Source organism: Empidonax traillii, unplaced genomic scaffold (assembly GCF_003031625.1).
Source record: "Empidonax traillii isolate 1590-97213 ecotype Southwest subspecies unplaced genomic scaffold, ASM303162v1 scaffold495:size1017845, whole genome shotgun sequence".
Taxonomy (NCBI): Eukaryota; Metazoa; Chordata; class Aves; order Passeriformes; family Tyrannidae; genus Empidonax; species Empidonax traillii.
Genome location: NW_020955688.1, coordinates 540,160 through 564,815, shown reverse-complemented (window position 1 = coordinate 564,815; position 24,656 = coordinate 540,160). Strand labels below are relative to the sequence as shown.

General features: G+C 44.0%; 3 protein-coding genes across 3 annotated transcripts in view; all 3 read left to right on the top strand.

The window, feature by feature from the left end:
* The first annotated feature begins 446 nt into the window (after positions 1–446).
* LOC114063824 (ovomucoid-like) lies at positions 447–13,294 on the top strand. Its single transcript, XM_027896365.1, has 9 exons — positions 447–598; positions 7,812–7,934; positions 8,921–8,940; positions 9,740–9,876; positions 10,372–10,429; positions 10,712–10,848; positions 11,409–11,469; positions 12,485–12,594; positions 13,040–13,294. The coding sequence occupies exons 2-9, from the start codon at positions 7,880–7,882 to the stop codon at positions 13,083–13,085; spliced, it is 624 nt and encodes a 207-aa protein (XP_027752166.1). The 5' UTR covers positions 447–598; positions 7,812–7,879; the 3' UTR covers positions 13,086–13,294.
* Positions 13,295–14,791: 1,497 nt separating this feature from the next.
* LOC114063855 (serine protease inhibitor Kazal-type 6-like) lies at positions 14,792–17,002 on the top strand. Its single transcript, XM_027896419.1, has 4 exons — positions 14,792–14,989; positions 15,845–15,861; positions 16,278–16,402; positions 16,832–17,002. Exons 1-4 carry the CDS (start codon positions 14,935–14,937, stop codon positions 16,875–16,877), a joined length of 243 nt encoding a protein of 80 aa, XP_027752220.1. The 5' UTR covers positions 14,792–14,934; the 3' UTR covers positions 16,878–17,002.
* A 5,609-nt stretch (positions 17,003–22,611) lies between these two features.
* LOC114063846 (ovomucoid-like) overlaps positions 22,612–24,656 on the top strand; it is a 12,177-nt gene continuing 10,132 nt past the window's right edge. The window contains exons 1-4 of the mRNA XM_027896411.1: positions 22,612–22,718; positions 23,210–23,232; positions 23,792–23,925; positions 24,182–24,227. Of these exons, the coding sequence (XP_027752212.1) occupies positions 22,661–22,718; positions 23,210–23,232; positions 23,792–23,925; positions 24,182–24,227 (261 nt within the window). The 5' untranslated portion in view covers positions 22,612–22,660. The remainder of the gene's footprint in view (positions 22,719–23,209; positions 23,233–23,791; positions 23,926–24,181; positions 24,228–24,656) is intronic.

The window sequence follows — 24,656 nt, the reverse complement described above, 5'->3', positions numbered from 1 at the left end:
GGCACAGATGGTTCCACTTACACCAGTGAATGTGGGATCCGTGCCTATAATGTGTCAGTCCGATGGAAAGAACATGCTTTCCAAGTGACAGTCCCCTAGCTCCTGGCCTCTCCCTGTGCTTTTCCAATTTATCCTCCTTTTCTCTCCACTTGCTGTTTGTGCTTGGGGGGTAAATCATGAAGATTTAGCAGAGAAAAGAAAATAGCTGAAGAAAGTATCCGGAGTAGAAATTCAAATGATGTAGCATATTCAGATGGCAGAGGTTTGTTGACTGATAGGTTTATAACAGTCAGAGACAGCAAAACCACTTCACTGTTAGTGGTTAACTCAGATGAACTCTCCTTCACTTGAATCATTTGGGAGTTTTATTTACATTCCCAGCACCCGTTCCCTTTTGGGAAAATGGTCATACTGAGTCTCTAATGGCAGACTTTCTCTTCCTCAGAGAGCTTGGGACACTCAGGGGCTCAGGAACAGCAGCCATCCCAGTGACTAAGAAGGAAAGCAAACCAAGAAGCAGCCTGAACTCCCATTGCTCTCTGTGGCAGCATCCCAAATAGTGTCAGCCGGATGCTGAGCAGGCAGTGCACGATTGGATGTAAGTGATGCATATACCTTCTGCTGACATTTTATTTGGCAGTGATTTAACGCCAGCTTTCTAATATTGCTGTTCTCCACAGGCTGCTTTCAAATGTAGGAAGAGAAGGATGGCAAAAAGATGCAAAATATGAGACAAGTAGCAAAAATATTTCCTTGCTGTGGAAGCATTCACAAACAACCTTCGCTGTCAGCAGCAGGAGAGTGTAGCATAACCATTTCAAGACCAGAAAGGGAGACACACAAAACCTTTGCAGATTTCAGTATTCAGCTCTCCTGAGATATGGATTTTTTTGTCAGGTTGCAAATGGGGCAGTGCCCAAGCCAGGGGATGCAGGAGCCATATGATCATGCATAACATAGCAGTTGTTCTATATAATATTTTGCTAGTGCAATAGTTAGGAGATGGTAGAATACCTGCTGTCTACCTCTGTCTACCTGCTGTCTACTGTGAATGAGTAAAATCCTGTAATTTGGCAGCATGTTCCTTTCTGTCAGAACCAACTGTGCCTCACCCATGTCCAGATGCAAAGAATCAGCCAGTGGTCTCATAAGAGCTCAGCTCTGTAGAATAAATGAAATTGTTGCCATTTCTTTTGATGTTAATAATGAAGACGAGTTCAGTGGTTATGCTAATAGTCATTCAGCTACAGAAATTCTTTCCATCCAGTTCATCTTATCCCAGCCAAGTGTTCAAGTTACAGCACCATGATGTATCCTGCCTCTCACACTCCTCCCTGCCTTTCCCACTAGGGCGAGTAGTGGATTTTAATTCTTAGCCTCTTGCACCCTATCCCTTGTTGCTGCTTTATTTACAAGATCATTCTTAAAAAGCCAAACCACCATTCATCCAAAATCCCAGAGGTTACTGGGTTTCTTTCCATAAATGAAGACAACCACCTTCACTTGTCTCTTCCAAACATTGTTTCTCCTATGCATTTTTGCTGGTTTGTTTGTTGATAAGGCAAGACCTGGGAGCATGTTTTTGTTTGGTGATCTACTTGCTTCTGTTCTGCATCACTTCCTCCCGTGGTTTTTTTTTCACATGGAACGAAGACTTTGCCTGGGGATGTGGTATGTTGATCTTCCTTGGGGCAGTTCCGAGGCAGAGCGATGCCTCCAGGTCACTGTGGCAGCAATGGACTGGCAGCTCCAGGAACAGCTGCTCTGCACTCCTGGTTTCTTCCTCCCATGTTGGATTTGTGCAGGAGGACATACTGCTGAAGTGTTTATCTAAGTTAAAAACCACTTTACAGTAAGTCTTCCCATACATGTCATTATCTGTGTACAAACTTCACCCCTTGGTCTTCTCTCAAGTTGGGCAGAGCCTCAGCTTACCCAGTCCTGAGCTTTCATGAAGCAGGTTCCAGATTCTGGTCCAAAGGGCTGTGGAGCTGCAGACTGAACGATGACTGCAGACCCGGTCTGGTCCAAAATCCCTGTATCCAAGGCTTTGGCATTTTACCCAGGGAAATTCTCCCTTGGTTACCTACTACTCCAGGTAGAGCTAAGAAAAGTCCAGTCCTCCTGGCCTCTGATCAAGAGCATAAAAGGAAACCATAACTCATTTATAGCCAGACCTCCCCAAATCCCCGAATTGTCGTGTTACTTACGGAGAGGAAGGAGATGTAAACATCAAAGGTTAATTACCCTTTTGTCAAGAACACTTTGTGGTCTATAGACATATCTGTCAATCTTACAAAACGGAACTGAGGGGAGCGAGCACTGAAGGCATGTTCCTATGATAAATTAATGAGACTTGGCAGCTCACTGTGAAGAGATGATCCCTGTGCTTCCTGGGAGACAGTCACCTGGCTCCTCAGCCAGCCTGGCCACAGATTTCATACTGCAGTTGCATCCGGGATGCTTATCCCTCTGTAAACAAACTCTGAAATCCAGCTGTACAGGGATCAAACGATCTTCCTTGAGGCCTTCACTTTCCCCTTTGCTGCTCAGCAAGCAGCAAGGGCTCATCCCACCCATACTGGATCACGTTTCCCAGCCCTGCTTGTTAATCAGTTAAAATATCTTATTTCTGCCTATCAGCCTCTCTCGGCAATGACACTCCTTGGTGGGTCACGTAGCTGTCTGAAATCCAAGGGACACAGCCACAATCCCCCTGCTGTGTGCTATTCTGATGATGTGTGTGCTGCTAGATGACTGGTAGTTTGAGAATGTGTTCAACTATTCCCCTGGTTTATATAACCTCAAAGCAATTTGCTTTCATGGCAGAACATGCTTATTCGTTCTATTTTAACTGCATTGTGCTATAAATACTGTCTCCTTGCAGATAAGAATCTATTGAATTTTATTATCTTTTTTTCCTACCTTTGAAAGATTTTCTCCTGACCCCAGATCCTGAAGGAGACTTTCCCAGCCCTAGTAGTGAAGTTGCTGGATTAATTTTCTCCTGCCAAGCAGCCATGAGTGGTGTCAATCCCAGGTCAGCTGCTACTTCCCTGCAGCCGCCTCCTTGTTGTTCCTGCTTGGGCTGTGGCAAAGATGAACTGAGTGCTCAGTGATGCAGAGCTGAGATCACTGAAGTGTCAGGGAAACTGATTAAACCAATGATTTCCTCTGACCAGCTGCAGGTTAATATCTTTGCATTACCTCCAACCCACCTTCCCTGCAGTACGTTCACTTCAAAGAGCAATAACTTGGGTCAGTGTCCAGCAAAATTGTGTTGTTTACTGCCTCCTTTTTCTGATGCTCATTCTGGCATTTTCCTACTTTCCTGTGAGTAACCTCTGCCCTGTGCAATGGAACTCTGACCTGACATCCTCATCATCCAGAAACTTCAGAGAGCTGGAGCACAGCAGGAGCTGGAGGTATGTCCTCGGAGCTGATGCTGCAGACCCACGTCTAGTCCAGGCTGCAGCACAGCAGTGAAGTAGACAATATTTTGGCAGCTGAGTTTTTGTGATGCAGATAACTTTGCTGTAGGTTTGAATGCTGATGCTCTTCTGGAGAAGGGTTGTGGTCCCGGAATGCTGGGCAGCTGCATAAGTGGAGGGACTTTGAAACCACTGAGAGCTAATAATATCCTCAAATTTGAAGAGTTTAGCATGTGGAGTTTTCAAAAATTACTATAATTCACTCTTTTTGTTGTAAATGTTACTGGTGACCCCCTGTAAAAATGTCCTGGGAGATCTTTGTAGAGCTTAGAAAACTGAGGCTGCTCTTCTGGGTCATAGAGAAGTATTATGTTTCCTTATTAATAAAACTATTTATAGGAGAGAGCATTATAAAAGTACCATATACATAAAATAGTTCAGGTTGTAAGAGCTCTCCAGAGGTCTCTAGCTCAACCCCTGCTCAAAGTCAGCTCAGGTGCCCAAGGCTTTCTTGCTCAATTTAGTTTTCAATATCACTGAGGAAGGACATGCACAGCCTCTCTGGTTCCCTGTGCTTAATCATCCTCATGGCAATAAATAATTCCTCACATTCATTCAGAATTTAATCCTTCTGCAATACAGCTCTGCTAAGACTCTGACTCTGCCTTATCTATAGCCCCGTCAGGGAGCTGCAGAGAGCAATCTATTAGCAGATAGCCATCTATTCTCCAGGATGAAGAATCTCAGCTCCTTCAGCTTCCCTGGATTGCCCTGTGCTCCTGTCCCTGGGCAGCCTGCTGGCCTGTGTTGGACTCATTCCTGTGTGTCAACATCTGCCTTTGCAGTGGGGCCAAGTATATTTAATTCATTGCATAAGTAATGTGAAACCATGTTAGCCTTCACCTGCAGGGTACAAAGTTCTGCACAGGTCTTATTAGTTCAGGAAAACATCCACCGGCATTACTTGGATCAAGTTCTATTTAATAAGTTCATAAAACATGGATATGTTTTGATATCGAGATGTTTTAATCATATCAGTGACTTTGTTTGCTTTATTGCTTAGTTCAAATGGGGCCTTCAGGCACTAAGTAAGAGGTAGAGCTTCAGTTTGTGCTCCATTGGTTTCTCCAGGTTTCACTGTGGCTCAGTGCAAATGGTTGTTGGCCACACTGTGGCCAAGAGAAAGCCAAAGGTGAAAATTGCAGTCTGAATTGTGTTCTGCAGGCGTTTTGTGGTGATTAGGGGCATTTTCATGAAAGAGCTGCAACTAATTATTGTTATTTCCCACTTTTACAAAAGCTTTTTGTTAGTTGAATGATGTGACAAAAGCCAGGAGGGTTTGGAAAAGTGTGTTAAATAATTTTTCATTTGTTTATCAATGTATTATTTATGCTGAGAAGTCCCATATCCCCTAAGAAAATTTTCCAGCATCAGTTTAGATTATTTTAGAGAATATGAAATCGATACTGAAAAAATTGTAATGGGAAATGTAAAACAAGAAATTACTTGAATAAGTGAGAGGTTGTTGTATGATTGCCAAACCCTGCCCTGCAGTCAGCCCACAGACCCTATGGTGCTCAGGACCATAACAAGTGGTACACTGAGATGTGGCACTGCCTTTGCTTACTTGCAGGTCACAGAATCATAGAATTTTTTGGGTGGGAAGAGACCTTAAACATCATGTTGTTCTAACCCTTCTGCCATGGGCAGGGACATCTTCCACTATCCCAGGTTGCTCCAAGCCCTGTCCAACTGGGCCTGGAACACTTCCAGGGATGGGGCAGTCACAGCTTCTCTGGCCAGCCTGTGCCAGGGCCTCCTCCCCCTCGCAGGGAAGAATTTTTTCCTAATACCTGATCTAAACTTCAGCTTAAAACCATTCCCCCTTGACAAAAGTCCATCTTTAGCTCTCTTGTAGGATCTCTGCCCTTGTGCTGGCTGCTGCACACAGGATGATTTTCCTTTAGCCAAATGGTCATTAGCCAGATGCTGCATCTGACTTAGAGGATTAGAAGACCGTGATGAAGTGGATTACAGCATGAGATCAGTGGCAGGATTGCAGACCAAATCCTCTTTCCAACTGTTCTTCCAGGAGTAGCTAGGAACTGAGCAACCTGTCCTACAGCATGAGCTTAGACAGTTGTGGGATTTTTCCATGCTGTTTTTAGAGGTGGGATACTCTGGAGCTGTAAATCTGGAGGCTGTGGACATTGTCTGGTTGAAGGTTGTGCATGTGTTTGAAATCTGGTGATTTCTGGGTGTCACTTTTGTGACTTGCCTGGGGGATACCTGAATGGCTCATGTGGGACTGCTGCTCCCCAATCACCACTTAATTGTCACACCTAGTCTCTGAATCTCCCTAGATTGCCTGCAGATGAGAGAGCGAAGGAATGGATCTGCTGAACATCTGAGGCACTGCGGTGGTCAGAGGAAATCTGGGCTGCTCGGGGCCAGTAAATGCCAGAGCCAGTGCTGAACCCAGCAGTTGCAGTGGAAAATTTTTCTCTGGTGTATGCAGGCAACACCCGCCAACCTTTGGCAGGAAGGTGCTCTCCTCTCACCAGGAGAGAGGTTGGTGCTCCCTAGAGGACAGCACTGTCCAGGGCAGGGAGCAGCATGGAGCACCAGGCAGGAGCAAACCTGTCAAAAGCTGCCAGATTGGGGCTGGGAAGGCTGGTGAGAATGATTCACAGAGGTCTTGCTGCCTGGCTGGAGGAGGCAGTGGTAAAGTTCATATTTAACCCAGAAAGATGTACCCCCCTCCAACTGTGCAGAGCCTATATGGGTGATCTGATAAAGACAGCAAGGTTGGTATGTGACAGCGTGCTCCTGCACACACTCAGGGAAAAGTATTTGGCTTCCAGACACCATCCACAAGACACATTAGGGCAATACATCTTGAAGATGTGCCAAATCTGTCTGAAATATTCATGTATGCTCCCTGTAATTTATGGAAACAATCACAGCAGCATAATTATTTTGATGCTTCTCTCTGAAAAGAATCTCTTAGGTAAAAATGTAACCTGTATAAAGACACAGCCATGCTGCAGCCTTCGGAGCATGCCAGTGCCAGGATAGGTGATTCCACAGGCTGTACAGTTTATCCATTTAAGGATCAAAATATACCCTTTAGACTACTGTGATGCATTAGACATGAACACATTTGTTTGTGCTGAATTTCAATGATTTCAGCTAAATTTCATTTGTCCAATGGGTGGTGCCTTGTTTGTTCAAGGCAGCACTTGTAAAGCACCTTTTGCTCTGCAGCTCCCACGGTTCTGAAGTCTACCCTAAGCACAATGCTTAGCTCTCAGGACCAAAAAACCCCCCAGGCATTCTTGACATTTTGGACCTGTGAAAGGGATGAGAAACTCAGGCTACAGGCAGAACCCACTCCTGCAAAATTACAGCTACTAAAACAGCAGAGGTGCAGACCTCCTCCTAGGAAGGAGCAATTTGGAGATGGCACAAAGGCTGCTGGTGTGAGACAGGCATGAAAATTGGGACAGCTCCTATATTTTAAGTATCATTTTCTGAAGTATCTGCAAGAGGAAAGGACCCACTGTACTTTCAAGCTGGTGCTATGTAAATAGGTCCCCAAACTTTGGTGTCTTTTGTTCTTCAGATGGCTTGGCGGAACACTCTGAATTGGTCAGTGTGTTTAACTAGGACTGGGTCTGTAAATAAGTGCTCCCTGCTGGTAAGGTTCAAGTGACATTTTTAGTGACAGATTTTTAACCTGCTTTCAAGTCTTCTACTGAGCTCTTCTACACCCAGGCAGTGAAACTGTCAAGAAGCCTTTGCTTTAGTCACACACCAGTGCTAAATACCATTGGCTTCACAGGTTGGACACAGTCCTGCCAAACTTGCCTGACAAAGCTCAACCAGTTCTGTTGATGGCAAAGCCACACCTGACCTGTGTTTGTATCTAGTGGTGAAAATGTGTGATGTGGGAAAAAACCCCCACCCAAAACCAGAAAGGAAAGCAGAGACTTGGCCTGATCTGCAAACAGGATGATTCTGCATCCTGCCTAAGCTGCTCCCTGGAGGGAGATGTTGCTCTGCAAGAGACAAATGAAGGGCCTACTGTTCACGCTCCTCAGTATTTTGTGCTCCTTACATTTCTACTAGAATCCTTAAGAGGTTCCTTTTGTCCAAAAGGCTGTTTGTCTGGTTTTGACCACTGGGACCTTGTGATACTTGTCTTGAGCTATTAACCGGGTGTCCAGCCAAAATCAATCGCCTAGCAGACGCAGACCATTACCTGAACAGTCAAGACCTCAATAAATATTACCAGCCTTATTGTACTGGTGACAGATTCTGCTGTTGTTTTATGTTACAGTTGAACAGTTTAGACATTGCATTTGTATATATTTGCAGTCAGCTCTGGAGAGACCATCTCGTGAGCAGCACAGGAGCTCAGCCTGCAGACTCAAGACACTTCCACCATGACCGCAGCGGGTGTTTTTGTGCTCCTCTCCTTGGCGCTTTGCTGCATCCCAGGTGAGTAACTCTCAAGGTGCCACAGAAGCTTCATGTCTGAGTCCTGTCTGTCTTTAAAAGGATAAGATAGTGGCTTCAAAGAGAGAAAAATCTTCTCCTTCAGAGCACTCATCTGCCTTGGTGCATTGGTATCATGCAGGATGCAGGAGCATATTTCGGGACAGTCCTCAGTGGCTCATGGCTGTAGCTGGTTGTCTGTCATAAATACAAATAACTGCAAGGGGAGTTCTGTCCTGGCAACTAGTGCTGTTATTCTTTGTATACTGATGTTTTAACACCATTACACTGCTTAGACTTGTTGTACAATTACAGCAAATGGATCAATACTTGAAATAAGGCCACAAGAAGAGGGTCAGACCTCCAGTAACTAGTTGTGAAAATGTTGTAATGGTACAAGCAAGTTCTTTGCAGGACCCTGGAAAATTTCCTGCAATACTTTTTCTCCTAATGGAACAACAAGAGATGAAAACAAGCCAGAGTCTGACGTTCTCATTGCATATTTACAACTGATGAAATTACATAGCCATAGACATTTTTTTTTCACACTCGGCTTCTTTAAAATGCATATTTCTGACAACAGATGCTGTATGTATTTGCTTATCCTGTAGATGACTATTTGCATTTGTCTATATTGATTCAGGTGTATTTTCAAATACGTAACAGCAGCTCTTTAGGGTCAAAACGGATATGTAAAAAGATAAGGAAGAAAAAGCTCTTCCATTTTCAATTAATAAGTCTACCTATCTCAAAACAGAAAAGAACAAAGCTATTCAAAAGTGTGTTTCATCACAGCCAGCAATAAGCAGTGCTATTATACTTATCGACATAGAAAAAAAAATCATACATAGTTTATTTGGTTCAAAACCCAATCACTGGAAATAATTCAGCTTGGCCCTGTGTATAGGAATTTTACGCCCATATTTCCAGCTTTAACTGAGGTCTTATCATACTGGCCTTGTTTCATACTTTCTGCCTCTCTTTTCCAGATGCTGCCTTTGGGATTGAGGTGAGTGGAAGAATTCTTTGTGTCACTTTTCTCAAGTATGTGGCCTGGTGAAGGCATAACCAAAGGAATGGGGAAAACCTCCAGCCTGTAGATATTCAGCTGTTTTTCACCTACTGTGACACTGGTGTCATTGTAATCAGATTCTACAATGCAAAGCATTAAATTATACTGCTCTTGGCACTACATTTATGCTGTTTGTTAATAATGTCTTAGTAATAATGATACAAAATTTTTTGATTAATTTTTCAGCAACTTTAGACTGGTCTAAGCTTTAATCTGGTCATATATAACTGGTTTTAAACTGAAAACTATACAGTCTATCTGATATCTGTGATATCAGAACCCATCTGAGGGCAACCTACTGAAAGATTAAAATGCTGTGAGCTGCTCCAGCTTCCATGCACCAGATCATTAGTATAGGTCCTCTGAAAAAAACATTATTAGGATACTGAGAATGAAACAGTAAAAACAGAAGTGCACTGGAGGAGCCAAAGGAATAGAAGAACAAGGGACGAATGGGGAGCCTTTATAAATTGATGCCTAGTGAGCATGAGAGACCACCACTGACTTACCCCGTCCAAGGGGCTGCATGGCTATAGCCCTCTCCTCCTCCTCCTCCTCTCCTGCTGTGTGGGAAGGTTCTTGCAGGAAGGATTCACCTGTTCCCAGGCTGACCCACCAGCACAAGTTTTTGCTGTGGTGGTGAAAACTGGTTGTACTTGGTCACTGTCTCATACAAAATGAGAGCTGTGAATGTCAAATGACTTCTCCACCCTGTTGCTGTACATTGCCTCAGCAGGTGGACTGCAGTACATATCCCAACACTACAAATGAGGAAGGCAAAGAGGTGTTGGTGTGCAGCGAGGCCGTCAGCCCCATCTGCGGTTCCGATGGAGTCACCTACGGCAACGAGTGCCTGCTCTGTGCCTACAACATGTAAGTACAGCATGGGAGACCTCAGGCAGCGATGCTTAGGGCTCCTGGCAGCACCACTTTTCAACAATCAGTGATCTATCATGTCAGTTCTGTCAGTTCCTTCAAAATGAGCTTGGGTATCACTTTGCGGTGCTCTGGTGCTTAGACATCACTTTAGTCACCTTGTTTCTCTTTTGCTTGTGTAATTTATTCAGGTTTTTCTTCTCTAGCTCAAGGATCAGCCAGATGACAGCTCTGAGAGTACATCTTATCACAGCTGAAGGATGGAGAGATGCTCTGCTCTGAGCTGTCCAGAATGGTCTTAAAGCTCCCAGGGTTTTACATCCCTGCCAGCCACTCAGCTGCTTAGGGAGAATGGCACTACCTTCTCAAAAATACATATACGAGCCTGACTGAGAAAGAGGCAGTTTTCTCTTGCATTAGTTACATATTTCCAACACCTAGGATGTAGTGATGTCTTTGCTGAACTTCTAACATTTGTCTTTCCCTCTCCAGAGAATATGGAACAAATGTCAGCAAAGACCATGATGGAGAATGCAAGGAAATTGTCCCTGTAAGTGAAACCAAGGGCAAAACAAGGGGAATCCCTGCTTCCGAGTTCCCAAAGCTGCTTATGGAATTCCCCAAGATGTAACTCAAACTCTAAACAAGGGTACATATGAGAGGTCAGAATCTTGCAATGGCCATCTGCAAGTGGACTGTCACAGTGGCACACAAAAAAGCATTTTTCCTGCTGTGGTGGTATCCTTCGTGACCAGACAGGCACACTCACCGGACCTACTTGCTTCCTTTAAGCCAGCCTTCAGCAGTGTGCTGTTGTGTTTTCCCTCAACAGGTGGACTGCAGCAGGTACCCCAACACAACAAGTGAGGAAGGCAAAGCGGTGGTACTCTGCAACAAAGACCTCAGCCCCATCTGTGGCACCGACTGGGTCACCTACGACAACGAGTGCCTGCTGTGTGCCCGTAACCTGTGAGTACTGGCTGTGCTCAGGGACCAGGGCTTAGCGCTCCTGGCAACTTCTGAGTATCACCGTTTCTACCAAGGCCTTTTCTGTAAGGTGCTTGGACTTTGACCCTCCTCTTTCCCTCATAACAAGACCTTGTTTTCCTTTGTGATTAGAAGGAAAACTGTGCCTTTGATCTAGAAAGAGAAGTAGAGGGCTGGGTGGGGATCAAACACAGGACAGGATGCTTCTCTGAAGTAAGTTATGAGGATCTATGTGGCAGAGACTGCCTTGCAGAGGACAACAATTAACCTAAGGGGCAGCTACACTGCCACCCAACCTCTCTCCTCATTCACTGTAACGCTCTGGACTCTTCCTTATCCTTCACATCATACCATAAAACAACATTCTGGCAGGCAGTGACACCACCTGAGCTGGTGTCTAGAGCCATGTGAGCACAAGATAAGCGGGATGTCTCCTGTATCCCATGCATTATACCTCAGACTGAGCAGCATTGCTGGGACATGGGGTTCAGCAGAGCAGGTTGCTCGTAGAGCTCCCTAATGCAGGTCTCTTCCCTTCCCAGAGAGACTGGAACCAGTGTTGGCAAGAAGAATGACGGTGAATGTAAGAAGGAAATTATCACAGTAAGTGGATTGCATGATGAGGGACTAAGATTTGGTCCTGCTGCTGTTAGGGGAAGCACTGCCAGTGTCTGTAGCAGCCCCCAGACCAGGAGGGTCCTGCTGGAGTGAGGTAACTGCTGCTGTGCTTCAGCACAGGGAAGATTTCGTTTTCTCCACATATAATACCCATTATTCATGTGAACACCAGAATAGAGAGCAGGTGACTGCTCAGGAAGAGATCAGTGAAAGAGTAGTAGCAGAAATAATCCATTAGGGCAGAACTGAGGATAAGAACAGAGAATGGCTTATGGGGTCAGACCAATGGTCCATTAAGCCTGTCATGACTCGATGCAGAGCCTGCAAGGATTGTGTAGGAGAGAGTGAGAGTAGAATATCTATGGGACTTCTACTCTTCCAGCCTCCAGCTATTTTCAGGTGATGAACCTTGGCTAGGTGTGATTTCTGTGTAGTCAGTAAGCCTCACTAGATTTCTCCTCCATGAAATTCCAGAGCTTCTTTCTGCAGCCATGTACATTTTTCACCCTACAATGCTGCCCTGAAAGCGCAGCACCCGTTGCACTGAAGAACAGAATCCCACTCTTGCAGTATTTAGCTAAGTGCTGATCTTCCTGTTTTAAGACTACAGAAGGGATACTGGACCTTAACAGGGGAATCAGCACCTACACTTCTCCAGAAATCTCACCAGTGTTTTTCCATTTAATTTCCTGGACAGCTTGGGAACACAGTGCAATGTTATTACAGGCACGATGCCTTCACCGAGTGAACTTCTGCTGCTTAGAAATGCTGTGATCAGGTTATGATATACATCTCTTCAAACAGGAAATTATGGTCTATTTTTATATTATTAAATTCTCCTGGCATAGGAGAAACTGACACCACAGTTTATATCAGATGTGCAAGGAAGTTAATTACTTTTAGTTAGATTGTTGTCATTAGCGCTGCAGCTGTAGCTCAGGGTTCAAGCTCTTCTGCTATTGACTCCTTCACATCAGACTCTTTTCTTTTTATTTTGCAGGTTGACTGCAGTGAATACCCTAAACCTGTCTGCTCACTTGACTACATGCCTCTCTGTGGCTCGGACAACACAACATACAGCAATAAGTGTACCTTCTGCAACGCAGTCGTGTATGTACAAACATGAATCACATTTGTGTTATCAGTTGCCTTCTATGTGTGAGAATTTGCACAGCTGCTGCTTTCTTGTTTGCTGGGCAGTGCTGATTAGGGACTTGGGCAGGAGAGAATGCCAGCCACCATGCCAACCATTCTTTTTATTTCTTTCACTAGAGCATACAAAGAGCTGTGTCTGCTTTGTTAGCATGAATGGTTTGAAGGCCATTTAACTTTAATGGAATTTTTCTTGCATGTTGCAAAGAAAATTACTTTTGAAATTTCACTATAGTTTCCCCACAAATATTTTCAGTCTTAAGAATGGGTTAAATTGTTTTGCTCATCTCTTAATAATCAAATAGCTAATGGAATTCTGAGTGTGTGAGTTCCTTGGCTCCCATCTGACACCATCTCTAGGAGCCAAGCTGTCTGATTCATTTTTTCTTCTCCTCGCTTTCAGGGACAGCAATGGGACTATCACTTTAAGCCATTTTGGAAAATGCTGAGTATCAGTGCTGAGAGAATTCACCACAGGATCCCCACTGGCAAATCCCAGCTAAAGATCTCACCTCAGTTCATCTCACCCTCTGGGGAACTCAGCTCACTCCTGATTTTCTTTCTCAATAAACTAAATCAGCAACATTTCTTTGTCCTGTTTCATGTGTTGTCTCATGAAACATTTTCTTCTGATTTGTTGAATGATGATGCCAGGCAGAATAGGTTATGTGCTCATAGCTCTGGGGTATAACAAAAATAACATCTTGCTCCCCCCCCCTCATAAAAGGCAGAAAATTAAATACAGATGCCTAAACCCCAGAGCTGTGTGTCTTTGCACATGAATGATAGTCAGCCTGCATTGGTGTTCAGACTCTTTAGGTGTTTGACATTGTAAAGGGCTGGAGTGGTGACACAGGTATTCCTGGTGCATTTTCCCTGTGCAAGCAGCATCAGCAAAACCTGGTCAGGCTGTGGTGTCTGTACCCAGAGCTGTTCCCTGGCCTCCTCAGCACCGTCCTCACCTGAAGTGTAGCACTCTGCACGGGTAGCCCATATTTTTCAGGCACGTGCATGGTCCCAGCCTATTTGTCTAGGTCCTCCAACTTACTTATTAGTAGGTTTTCTCATCTTGAAATCATCCTTTAGCAACCTCCAAGTGTTTTAAGATAAATGCCTTCCTAGGGATGATGCCTACTCCTGCCTACTTGTCTTCTCTCTTAGTCTTTAATAACACAGTGTTCTTTGCCAGCCCAAGAAGTATTTCAGCAGTATTTCACAATCGAAGGACAAAGTATCCTTCTGTTTTTTGAGAGTGTGACCTGTCATTGGCATATTGTCCATGAAATTTATTTTGCTTTTGTCCTCTATTTGAGTATTGAATTGGTGGTTTTTTGATCCACGCAAGAGTAACATAAATAAATTGGGCACAACCCTTCTAAAATATAATATCTCCCACATGCATTTCTTCTGGGAGCCTGCTTGCTTTCCTTGATGGAATGAGGTCGTCCCAAAAAGCAGTGCTTTGGTGGTAAAACAAAGGATTTATGCTGAGAAGGGCAGATGGATGAAGCAGCGATTTCCAGATTGGGTTCAACTTTTCTAGGATCCATGCTAGGGCCTCACATCATTCTGTCATCATCATACTAAAAGCTTATTACTGCAATGCTAATGGATTTTAGGGAAAATAACAATTGTAAATTTGCATAATCCCATAAAAGTTGCTCCATTTCTTGTCCTTTCCAAGTACTCCTTCCAGTGTCTGTGACACACTCTTGCTTGCCTTCCCAGTTCATTGTTCTCCTGGTTTCACTATAACTTAATGATGCTTTACTGTGCTGAAGCACAAAAACAAAAGGAGAGACTTCCTGCTACGGAATCATTTCATTCAATGTTTTTCTCTCGAAAAAACGCCACACATAAAGAGGCACTGATAGGTGTACACAGAGAAAATCTGACAGCAGTTGCTGCTCAGGTTTGTACAGTCGCTCTTTTGCCTGCAGGAATTTTTCATGATCCTCCAGAAGGAAACTGTCACATATTTCACTTACAATAACGACACAGAGGGTGTATCTAACACATCTAAACTTCTTGTGACTCCCGTTGATGAAGAAACATCCTCCTTGGCTTGCAGCGCGGCTTCCTTCTATCGAGATTGCCGCTGCAACAAAAGACTGGGAATGTTATTCCAGAATAAGGGTGGATAAGGCAAATATGAACATGCACAAACACGCGCAAGCACACACACACCCAGCCGTGCGGGCGGGAATATAAGCGCGGTTACCACCGGAGGGCAGAACCAGGGCTGCGTTTACTGAGCAAAAGCCAAACTCTACTGCTCACAGACGATCTCCAGCCACCATGAAGGCGACAGCTGTGTTGCTGCTGATCTCTCTGGCCCTTTGCTGCATCGCAGGTGAGTTGCTCCACTGCCTCCCGCTCTGCCTTTGAGTAAGCGCTGGCTGTCTTTAGAACCACAAAAAAAACATCCCCAGACTAGAAAGAGCTTCATTCTGCAAGGACTTATTTACTCCTAGAAAGATAGTGTTGAAAAGACCTGACATCAAAGACTATCACTTATGGGGTAATATTTTAGCAACAGAACTGAGTGGGTAAGAACAACTGTGGGAACAGCTCTACTCTCAGCGCTAGTTTATGCATAATGAAAGAAGTGACATGTACGTGGTACAACCCAGAGACTCAGACATCCAGTATTTAACCTCTGAAATGTTGCAGAAACACAAACAATTTTACTGAATGAAAGCGAACGTTTCTTGTAGTCATCCTGAACCGAGATGCAATTTGAGAGCCTGAACTGCTGTAGAAGCTTTATAAATTTACATCTCACTAAATACTCCTCTTGTTTAAGAACAACAGTGGCAACGCATATAAGATGCTGCCTCTGTGTACTTGTCACGTTTACGACCCTGCTTGCCTCAACAACTCGCTTTGCTTTGAGTACATGTCCTGCTCCATCTTTTGAACCATGGAAACTGTCTTTCTCTTCTTTCATTTTGCATACCCTTTTCCATCTTGACTGTAGCCCTCATTAAAAAACCCAAAACAATACTAGACAATCAACATACAGTAGGGCACAAAATTTTGCCAAAATTTCTTTTGTCTAAGAAGTAATTTGCTCATACACAGTGAATTGGAAGTTTTTGGGTTTTTAAGGGCATTAATTCACAGATTTTAACTCTAAAAGAATCCATGAATTACATTTGTAACATATTTCCTTTTTTCTTCTTTTTTTTTTTTTTTTTTTTTCCAGCAACTGGTGCAGTGCAGGTAAGGGACAGATTTTTCTACTTTCCGTCCTTTCTTTCCTTAAAAGGAATTTCTGTATAAGTCCCTCGTAATCACATTGTGATTGAGCCTTTGAAAATCCTGAGACATCCAGCTGTCTGAACAGTATTTGCCATGGATATGGTTGGGTGGAATTGCCATTTTCATCTGATGATAGTTTCAACAAGTAGGGCAGTATCCAGTTCATGTCCCAGTTATTGTCAAAGTTACTGCAGCATCACTTACAGTGGTTACACAGGCTCTACATGGCAGGAGGCAACATACCACTGTATCCCGCCTGTCCCTGGGCTTTTTCTCAGCATTAATAAGTTGCGAGCTCAGGGTGTGTGGGGGGTCTCCCAATGTCACCTTTTTTGCATATCTTTGGTTGAGAGCTTTTTTGTTTTTTGTGAATACAGTTTGCATCTCAGTACTGCAGTAACCAGCCAGTAGCCAGCAACTACTGTACCATGGAGTACATGCCACACTGCGGGTCCAACGGTGTCACATACGGCAACAAATGCTTGTTCTGCAATGCATTCGCGTACGTATGAAACAAACCTCTTCACTAGCTAAATTAACTGAGCTTAAACTAGCTAATCAGACTTGGAGACTGGTTGGAGAAGTAAAGTTCTTTTATTTTGTTTACCTGTTATTTCACTAGCGAGGTTATTTTTATTTTATTGGGAGAGTCTGCCAGAGAGTCCGTCCTTGCAGGTATAAAGAGATAGCATAGAGTTCTCCATTTCCCTCTTAAGTGATTTGCTGAAGAGCCTTCTTCCAGCAAAAAAGTCTATTTCCTACAGACTATTTGTTCTTTTGAATTAGGAATTCATCTTGCCTTTGTATGTTAATAATAAAAGAAAATAGATAGGATAGAGTTCAGAAGTTCCTCTGCGGTGTAGAGGAGAGACAGATCAACAATAAAAGCTTGGATGTTCCATCTCTGAGTTACTGATTTCCTTCTCTGCAGGAGGAGCCGTCGGACTCTTCAGCTGAAGTCTATGGGTCCCTGTTGAGTTCTCAACAGGCTTCATCTGAGAAATCCCCCTCTCTGGCAATGTTCCCCATGGCAGATAATTTCCTAAAGTCTTCTCCTGACCCTTGAAAGCTTCTGATAAATCTTGAAACCTCTGCATAATAATAATAAAAAAAAGAGTCATCAACATTTATGTCTTGCCTTAGTCTCATTCTGGTTTTACTTAAGGGGTTGCATGATTATAACGCTGCAACAGACCTGGGGTGTGGGAATTAATAGGGAAATTATTCCAGGGAGAGGGAGTACAATGTTGTGATCTACAAAAAAAATCAACCCCAACTGTAAAGGTAGTGGGTAAATCTTGTGGGTATCAGCCTTCATCCAGCTTTCTGAAAGAAAACCAGGGCTGGAGATGCATCCTGCTGCTCCTGTCAATTTACTCTACTGAGGGTATCACAGACAGACTCTCTGCTTGGGTGAGAGGAACAGCCTCCCTCCACGGCTGCTTCTGTCAAATACCTGCAACCTCACCCAGCATTACTGTTTCACAGACTGCCAGCATGAAGGGGCCCCAGGTGAAACTCAGTGTTCACGTAATTAGAGGCAGTCCCAAGATTGTTGCAGTTGGGGTGTTTTGGGGCTGTTTTGCAAAGGCCATGGTAGCAAAGAGGGTCTTACTGGCACAGTGAGCTGCTCATCCTTGTTTTGGTTTCCAGGGTCATCCCCAGTTTCTTATGCCCACAAGAGAAGAGGCAAAGAAGGTGAGATTCCAAACTGCCTCTCTCCCCCTCGCAGGCAGGACTGGAAACCCCTTTTCAATCTGCTTTGCTTCCCAAAGCAATGGCACAGGATGTTTTCTCTGGGCAACCAGAATACCTTGCTGCCCACGTTCATGTTTGTAATGTTCATTGTTGTGGGGTATTGCAGAAAACTAATGGGCAGCCAGTCCTAACAGACCTGATGTTCAGATGACTGCTAACCATCCCTGCCGTTCCGGCACCTCACCCATCACTTAGCTGCTGTTTGTGCGTAATTACGTCAACTGTCGCTTGTAGAGGATCCTTTGAGATTCTTCGGCCTCTGGAAATCTCGGCTGATGAAAGGAAGGTCTCAGAGTCATAGTGTTAATTTATTATTCATTAACAGTGCCTCGTGCTGTACAGGCAGCGAGTCTCACAGTCAAATAGTTAATGATCTTAAGTGACAATGTGTCACTTCCCAGAGAGTGGAGAGAGCAGCTCTCTAAAAGGAGACAATTTATTTCCAAAAGACATGACTCTCTGCAACCATTTAGTGCCAAGTCCCTTCCTGGGGCTGCAATGTCCCTCCTGGTAGAGGGAGGTCTGTGTGCCGGAAGGCATTTCAATGTCAGATGCCTCAGTTGAGGTTCTGGGAGGTAGTGCCAGGGGTGTGGGGGTCACGGGCTTCATGCTCCTTCTTTTCCCTCTCCACAGGGTGTGAGAGTCAGGATAAGAGAACACCAGCTCCCAGCACTTATTTTCTTTCCTGGGGAGCAGCAGAGAGGATGAGGATGGCCCTCAGGAACCATGATGCCTTGGAGACAAGAACAGCTCCTTATTGCGCTCAAGATCCCTGTGATCCTCAGAGGGCATCTTCCAGGGGCCATGTCTGCTAAACAGGAAAATCCTTCAGGAAATTGAGGGGAAACTGTGAGTAGAAAGGAATGGGGACAGATCCTCCACTCTGATGCAGAGTTAGCAGTGTTGCTCAGGAGTAACCAAGGGCAGAGCAGGACCACAGTGGCACCCCCAGCCTCCTGCCCCAGTAGGCTCATCCTCCCATTCTGCTCCTTAGGATGGAGAGAAAGACAGTCCTCTTTTATGGGCTCCTCGTTGGAAATAATTTTTTTTATTGCCTCTCAATAAAATCCTGCCACAACAGCACAAAATCCTCTCACCATTACTAATCTAACTCTCCCCCCAGGAAATTCAAAGCAGGAAACATTGTCTGCCTGCCAAAGTATTTTATGGTACAATTCTTTAAGCAGCATCTCTGCACTTCATGTCATTATCTGTTGTTTGCGAATTTAGGAAATGCCATTCAATTACCTCACAACCTGATTAACACATTGCATGTACTTATTTTGTTCTGCTTTATTTTATATTGATCCTTCTGTTTTAGTGTGTTGTTCTACTTGTAACTGGCCAAAATATACCTCAGGCCAGTCTAGACCTTTCTGTTAGTTCAGTTTGTCTCTGAGGTTTCTTGCAGGATAAATGGTTTGTTATAATGCTCTTTCTTGATGAGGAGAAAAATAAAATTATATTTTAAAAGGAAATTAATTGCAGATGTTGTTTTGGGGGGCTATCTGTGTCAGAGCTATTGCAGCGAGGCAGAGCTGAGATTTACTGAGGGACTGGGATGCTCAGCCTTTTGCTGTTAGCATGCAGCTCCCAGACAGTCAAATTATTCCAGACACTCTTGCCTATGATATCATCTATTCTTAAAAGACTGGAGATATGCAGGCAGCAATCAGATAGCTGAACTACACGGAGAAATATTAGGTGAGTGCGGCTTAGAGCAGGGGCTTTGCTGGCTGTAAATTGAATTTATGTTCTGATAGAAGATCCAGCTCTGCCCCCGTGTGCAGAGTTCTGGGAACAGCAACGTGTCCGGGAGCTCTTGCAATGTTCCACATCGCCAGTGAACCGCAGGGGAACGCGGTTTGCGTTGGTTTCTACAGCAGCACAGGCTCGAGAGTGGCACCGCTTTGTTCTCGATTACGGTGTGACAGCAGGGGACCGGAGCAAGGACAGTGATACTGCTGCAGGAATAACAACACGTGGTCTTGCATGTACTGCACACATCCACCTTCCCCCCGCCCCCCCCCCCCCCAAAAAAAAAAAAAGGGGGTATCATCAATGAAGAATTTTGTAGATCGTGGTAGACTACGGACTTGCTTGAGATAGGGAATTTCAAGACAAGATGAAAAGCTTCCCAGGAGAATATCACTGCTATGGAAAGAAATACTGATGGATTAGGACTTGGGTAGAATTTCCAGAATTTTGCCTTAATACAAGAGGACCCCTCATATCACTGCCAACATTTACCCCATTCATGTGACCATAACCTTCTTGAATGTTTGCCCTCTAAGAACCTAAACCAGTGTTTTAGAGTTTTATTTAAGCTTTTCTATGGATCTCATATCTGCAGAACTGTTAAAATGATCCTATGGTGAAAACCACTTTACTGAGCCCACCGTCATGATATTCCTGAATCTCAGAATCACAGAACCTCAGAATCACAGAATAGTTTGGGTTGGAAGGGACCACTGGAGTTTATCCAGTCCAACTCCCCTGCCAAGGCAGGGTCACCTGCAGCAGGTGACACAGGACCTCCTCTAGGGGGGTTTGAATATCTCCAGAGAGGGAGACTCCATGACCTCCCAGGTATCTATTTCAGTGCTCTGTCACAATCAGTGTAAAGAAGTTCTTCCTCATGTTGAGGTGAAACTTCTTGTGTTTTAAGTTTAAGGCCATTACTCCTTGTCCTGTAGCTGGGCACCACCGAAAAGAGTCTGGCACCTTCACACAAATCACAGAAGGGTTTGGGCAGGTGGGTGCACTCTGCCCTTCCCATTTGCAACACATGTATGACATTTCCTGAGGCTCACTGTCTGGGAACAGTTGTTTTTGACTGTTCCTAATGCCTGTTTTCAGCCCATCTGCTTCCTCACAATTATTCCTGTCCTGTTCCCTCTGTTTCCTATTGATGTTGCTCCTTGTGCAATCCCCGTCACACCTGCCCCAGCAGCTCTCACAGCCCTGCCCTGGCTGCTGGCCATTATCTCCCACCCCTTCCCACCTGTAGCAGGGCTCCTTTGCTTCTCCTTTTCTCCCTGCTGCCCCGTGAACAGGCAGGAGTTACTGGAGGAGAAGAACCGCTTTTGGATCAGTCCTGGCTGGCCACCCAGACCCTCAGAAGCGGCATGGGGATCAGAGGGGATCTTCCCAGGGGATCTTCCCAGCGGATCTAACTAATGAAAGGGCGGGTGTTGGGCAAACATGAGAGCAGTGCCACTCCCTGGCAGATACCTGCCATGCTCAACAGCTCCTGTGTGACTTCAGTCTTGCAGGAGAGGCAACAGGAGAAGCATCACAGCTTCTGCTAACTGAGGATCTCTGATCTGGAGGTGGGTATGGAAAAGCTCAGACTGCAGGGCTGAAGAGGAGACAGACTCTGTTCCTGTAGCCTCCCCAGCCACCACAGGGCTGGCAAGCACCACATCCACCAGCGGCTGGTGCAAGTTCTGAGGAAGCTTTGTTTTCAGGTTTTGGCATTCCTGCCCCTGGAAAATAATAATTATTAATGCTTCCGTGACTAATGCTTCCTTTCCAAATATGCTCACAATCAGCTCAAGGAATATGAAAGTCAACTCACTCAGGATGCTAAGAATGCAACAGAAACAACTTTCAAAGGAACCCTTCAACTTGTGATATTTGTGAATGAGATCCAAATAGCATTATTCATTTATTTTTCAGGAAAATGATTTCATTGATATAATCAGGCCAAATCCCACAAGCTCTATTCTGTGACTACAGTTCCCTTACACTTTCAGCTACATTTTTATGATTTATCTGCTCATGCCAAGTGTTGAACATCTCCCAGGATAATAAGAAAACCAATTCTGATTTTCTATTTAAAACTCAGGCTGCCTTTAAGCCTCATGTATGAATCAAGCCTCTTCTAAAGCACAAACAAGTTCCATCCGTCACTTCCTTCCGTGACTACCTTAAATCAAAAATTTATTATTTTATGCAATATCCCTTATTTGTTTTTCCATGCACTTGTGATAGAGTTGAACCACTTAGCAGAGCCTAGCACATTATTTATCACTTATCTTCCCTAAAAGACGACTTTCAGCTGACACTCTAAATTTAATGCCATATAATTGTGGGGGAAGGGGGGAGCCTAACGGCTCGCCTTCTGTTTGCAGCTACTGGAAATTTTTCTGGAATGTCTGTGGTATTAAGAAACCCATGTCACCTGTACAGAATACCACTTGCTTGCCATTAATAGGAAATGTTATCCCAGTACAGATTTAAGGCTACTTATTCTCATAATTTCTTAATCAGACTCATGCCCATTGCCAAAAGATTAATAATTCTTGCTCCTTCATAGAATTGTCTTATAAACTTCTGAGGGTTTAGGTAATGCTTTCCTCTTGTGATGACTGTTTCCTTCCCGCTGGTGAGAAATCCAGTGTACCAGAAAATCACAGGAGAGAGTGTGGAGAGATGCATTGAGCCTTCAGCACCTTTAAAGTACACTGATGTCTGCCAAACCCCAGGTTTGATGTCTGCAAAAGCTCAGAGTATCCCATGATGCTGTCCCCTCACTCTGCTGTGCCATGAAGGCCTCCTGGCAGCCTATTCCTGTCTAGCATGTGTGATATGGTGTGCACAAGGCAAACACTTCCAGCAAATGGGCTTTAAATGGGATTTTTTTTTCCTTCCCCAACTTCCATACGTAATTTCACAACATCCACTATTGAGACAGTGCTCCTGTTTGGAAAGTACAAATCACTCATTGTACAGCAGGGCGCCTTTGTTAACAAGCTGGGTGTAGCTCAAATTTTTGTTTAATTCTTCTGGGCATCTCTCTAACAAGCAAGTATTCTTTAAAGCTCAACTCAATAATCAATACAATTTTCTTAGTTTACAGAGCAAATAATTACTTTCTGTGATGACTTCACAAGGTCGGGGAGATGTGTATATATAGTGGGGACAGAGGAGGCTGAGAACCATCCACGAACTCTCCAGCTACCAACTCTCCAGTGGCAGCCGTTACAGCACCACCAACATGAAGATGGCAAGTAGCGTTGCCCTCCTTGGGCTGGTCCTTCTCGGCTGCCTCTCTGGTAAGTCATTTTTGCTACAGACTTTGCTGGCATCTCTAGTCCTCCCCATCCTCTGCACGTCTCTATGCATCCTTAAGGAGAGTGCAGCCTTTTGGGGATGTGATGATGATTTAGGAATACTGTGGGCTCTCTTTTAATGAACGTCACCCTTAGGCAGATAAGTGCTATAGATTGGTAGGGTCTTGTGTCTGCTTTAAGTTTATGAGCCTTAGTGGAGATAATGGTGCTAAAAAAAAAAAAAAAAGAATATTTTATGTCCTATTTCTTCTTTAGCTAGTCAAAATTTCTGGTTTCACAAATAATTGAGTTTTTTAATCTCAGTATATAACTTCTCATTTACTTGGAGTGGATAAAACATTTGGGAAAACAATCACTTCTGAGTAATGAGAAGGTGTATTTGGTTACTCTGTAGGGAATTTGATGATTCCAAAGAACTGTAGTCAAGGACATTATGCAATTTTTATATTTTAAAATCTCTGTTTTTATTGCAGATCTGGCTGTTGCTCAACGACGGGTGAGTAGTAGAACTTCTTTGTGATTTAGTCTTGATTTCTAAGCCTAGATCAATAATTCATACTTCACACTGCATTCCAGGGAAGGCTTGAGGAAAAAAAAAGTAAAAATGGAGAGCGAATAAAAAGAAGTGCCCCTAAGTGCACCTCTTTTCTCCAACATAAGAAAATACCTTTGTCAGAGATGATAACTTGCCACGTTGATGATTAAAAAGACAGCGATTAATAATGTAGAGTGCGAGTCAGCACAGCACAGAGTGCCAGCAGAAAATCTATATGACTATTGAATAAGTGCCTAAATATCTTTCCTGTCTTCATTCCCCAAGGAATGATCATTTTTGCCTGTAATTCTCACCAAAAGTACTTTAAGTCTTAATAGCAAAAAGGTGCTTTCGTATGCTGTAAGACACATGGTGTATTTTGTTCTCTCTCCTCTTCACCCTGGAGGAATCAGAGAAACAAAATAACCATCAGTAGCCTCCCAATGCAGAAAAACATGATTAGCACAAGCCCATCACAGCCTTCTCTTCACTTGGAGACATTACAAATCCTCTTTCTCAGGCCTCCTGCAGCGCTTACCTGACTGGAATGTCTGGAAAAACCTTGAGTGTTGCCTGTCCCCGCAACTACGACCCCGTCTGTGGAACCAACGGCAGAACCTACCCCAACGAGTGCTCCCTCTGCAGGGATTTCTTGTGAGTAGAAGGTCTCCCAGTCACCTACAATGCCAGTTCGAGCAGCAGGCAGAAGCCCGTGGTGTTGTGACTAATCGTGGGGTGGACTAGATTTTTCTTAAGTTTCTGTCTTCCCTAATGCTCATGATCCTCCATGTCAAAGCTCCAGAATCTGATTAATTACTGGGGCTTTACAAGTGGAGAGACTTAATGATTGAGATGACTACACGGTGTGAAGAGATTAATCCTTCCTTTCCTCCTCTCTTTCTCCCTCTAGCCGTAACCGTGCCCTTGACAAGAAACACGATGGAAGATGCGTTAAGGTACGGTCTAAGAATGGTTCCTTCTCCTGCTGCTCTGAGCAGTGGTGGGTGAAATTACGGCAGAGAGCTAGACACAAACCTCGCCTAGGATTAATTTTGTGCCGAACCCCACAATTTCTTACTGTCAGAAATCGAATGAAAATGAAGAATTTCAAATTTGCAAGTTTTTAATTTACATTTTATTTTTAAACTGTTAAAATCAGTGACTTTTAAAATGCAAAATGGCTTCTGTATAACGCCAGACTTTAGAAAGGAAACTTTTGATTTTGAGAATATTTCGTTCAATGCTATGAAAACACTTCTTTTTAGATTTAGACTTAAAGGTTTGTTGAAGTTAAGAAATTCCCAGAGGAAGTTTGGATTTTGACTAAATCATAATTTTGTAACTGAAAAAATCATTCTATTGGAATGTCTATCATAAAGTTTGTT

Bases quoted from the DNA above. Each gene is read 5' to 3' on its own strand.
- LOC114063855 (XM_027896419.1), top strand. From the start codon at position 14,935: ATGAAGGCGACAGCTGTGTTGCTGCTGATCTCTCTGGCCCTTTGCTGC. The intron at 16,403-16,831 runs GTACGTATGAAA...CCTTCTCTGCAG, and splicing joins TTGTTCTGCAATGCATTCGC to GAGGAGCCGTCGGACTCTTC.
- LOC114063824 (XM_027896365.1), top strand. From the start codon at position 7,880: ATGACCGCAGCGGGTGTTTTTGTGCTCCTCTCCTTGGCGCTTTGCTGC. The intron at 9,877-10,371 runs GTAAGTACAGCA...TTCCCTCTCCAG, and splicing joins CTGCTCTGTGCCTACAACAT to AGAATATGGAACAAATGTCA. The intron at 12,595-13,039 runs GTATGTACAAAC...CCTCGCTTTCAG, and splicing joins ACCTTCTGCAACGCAGTCGT to GGACAGCAATGGGACTATCA.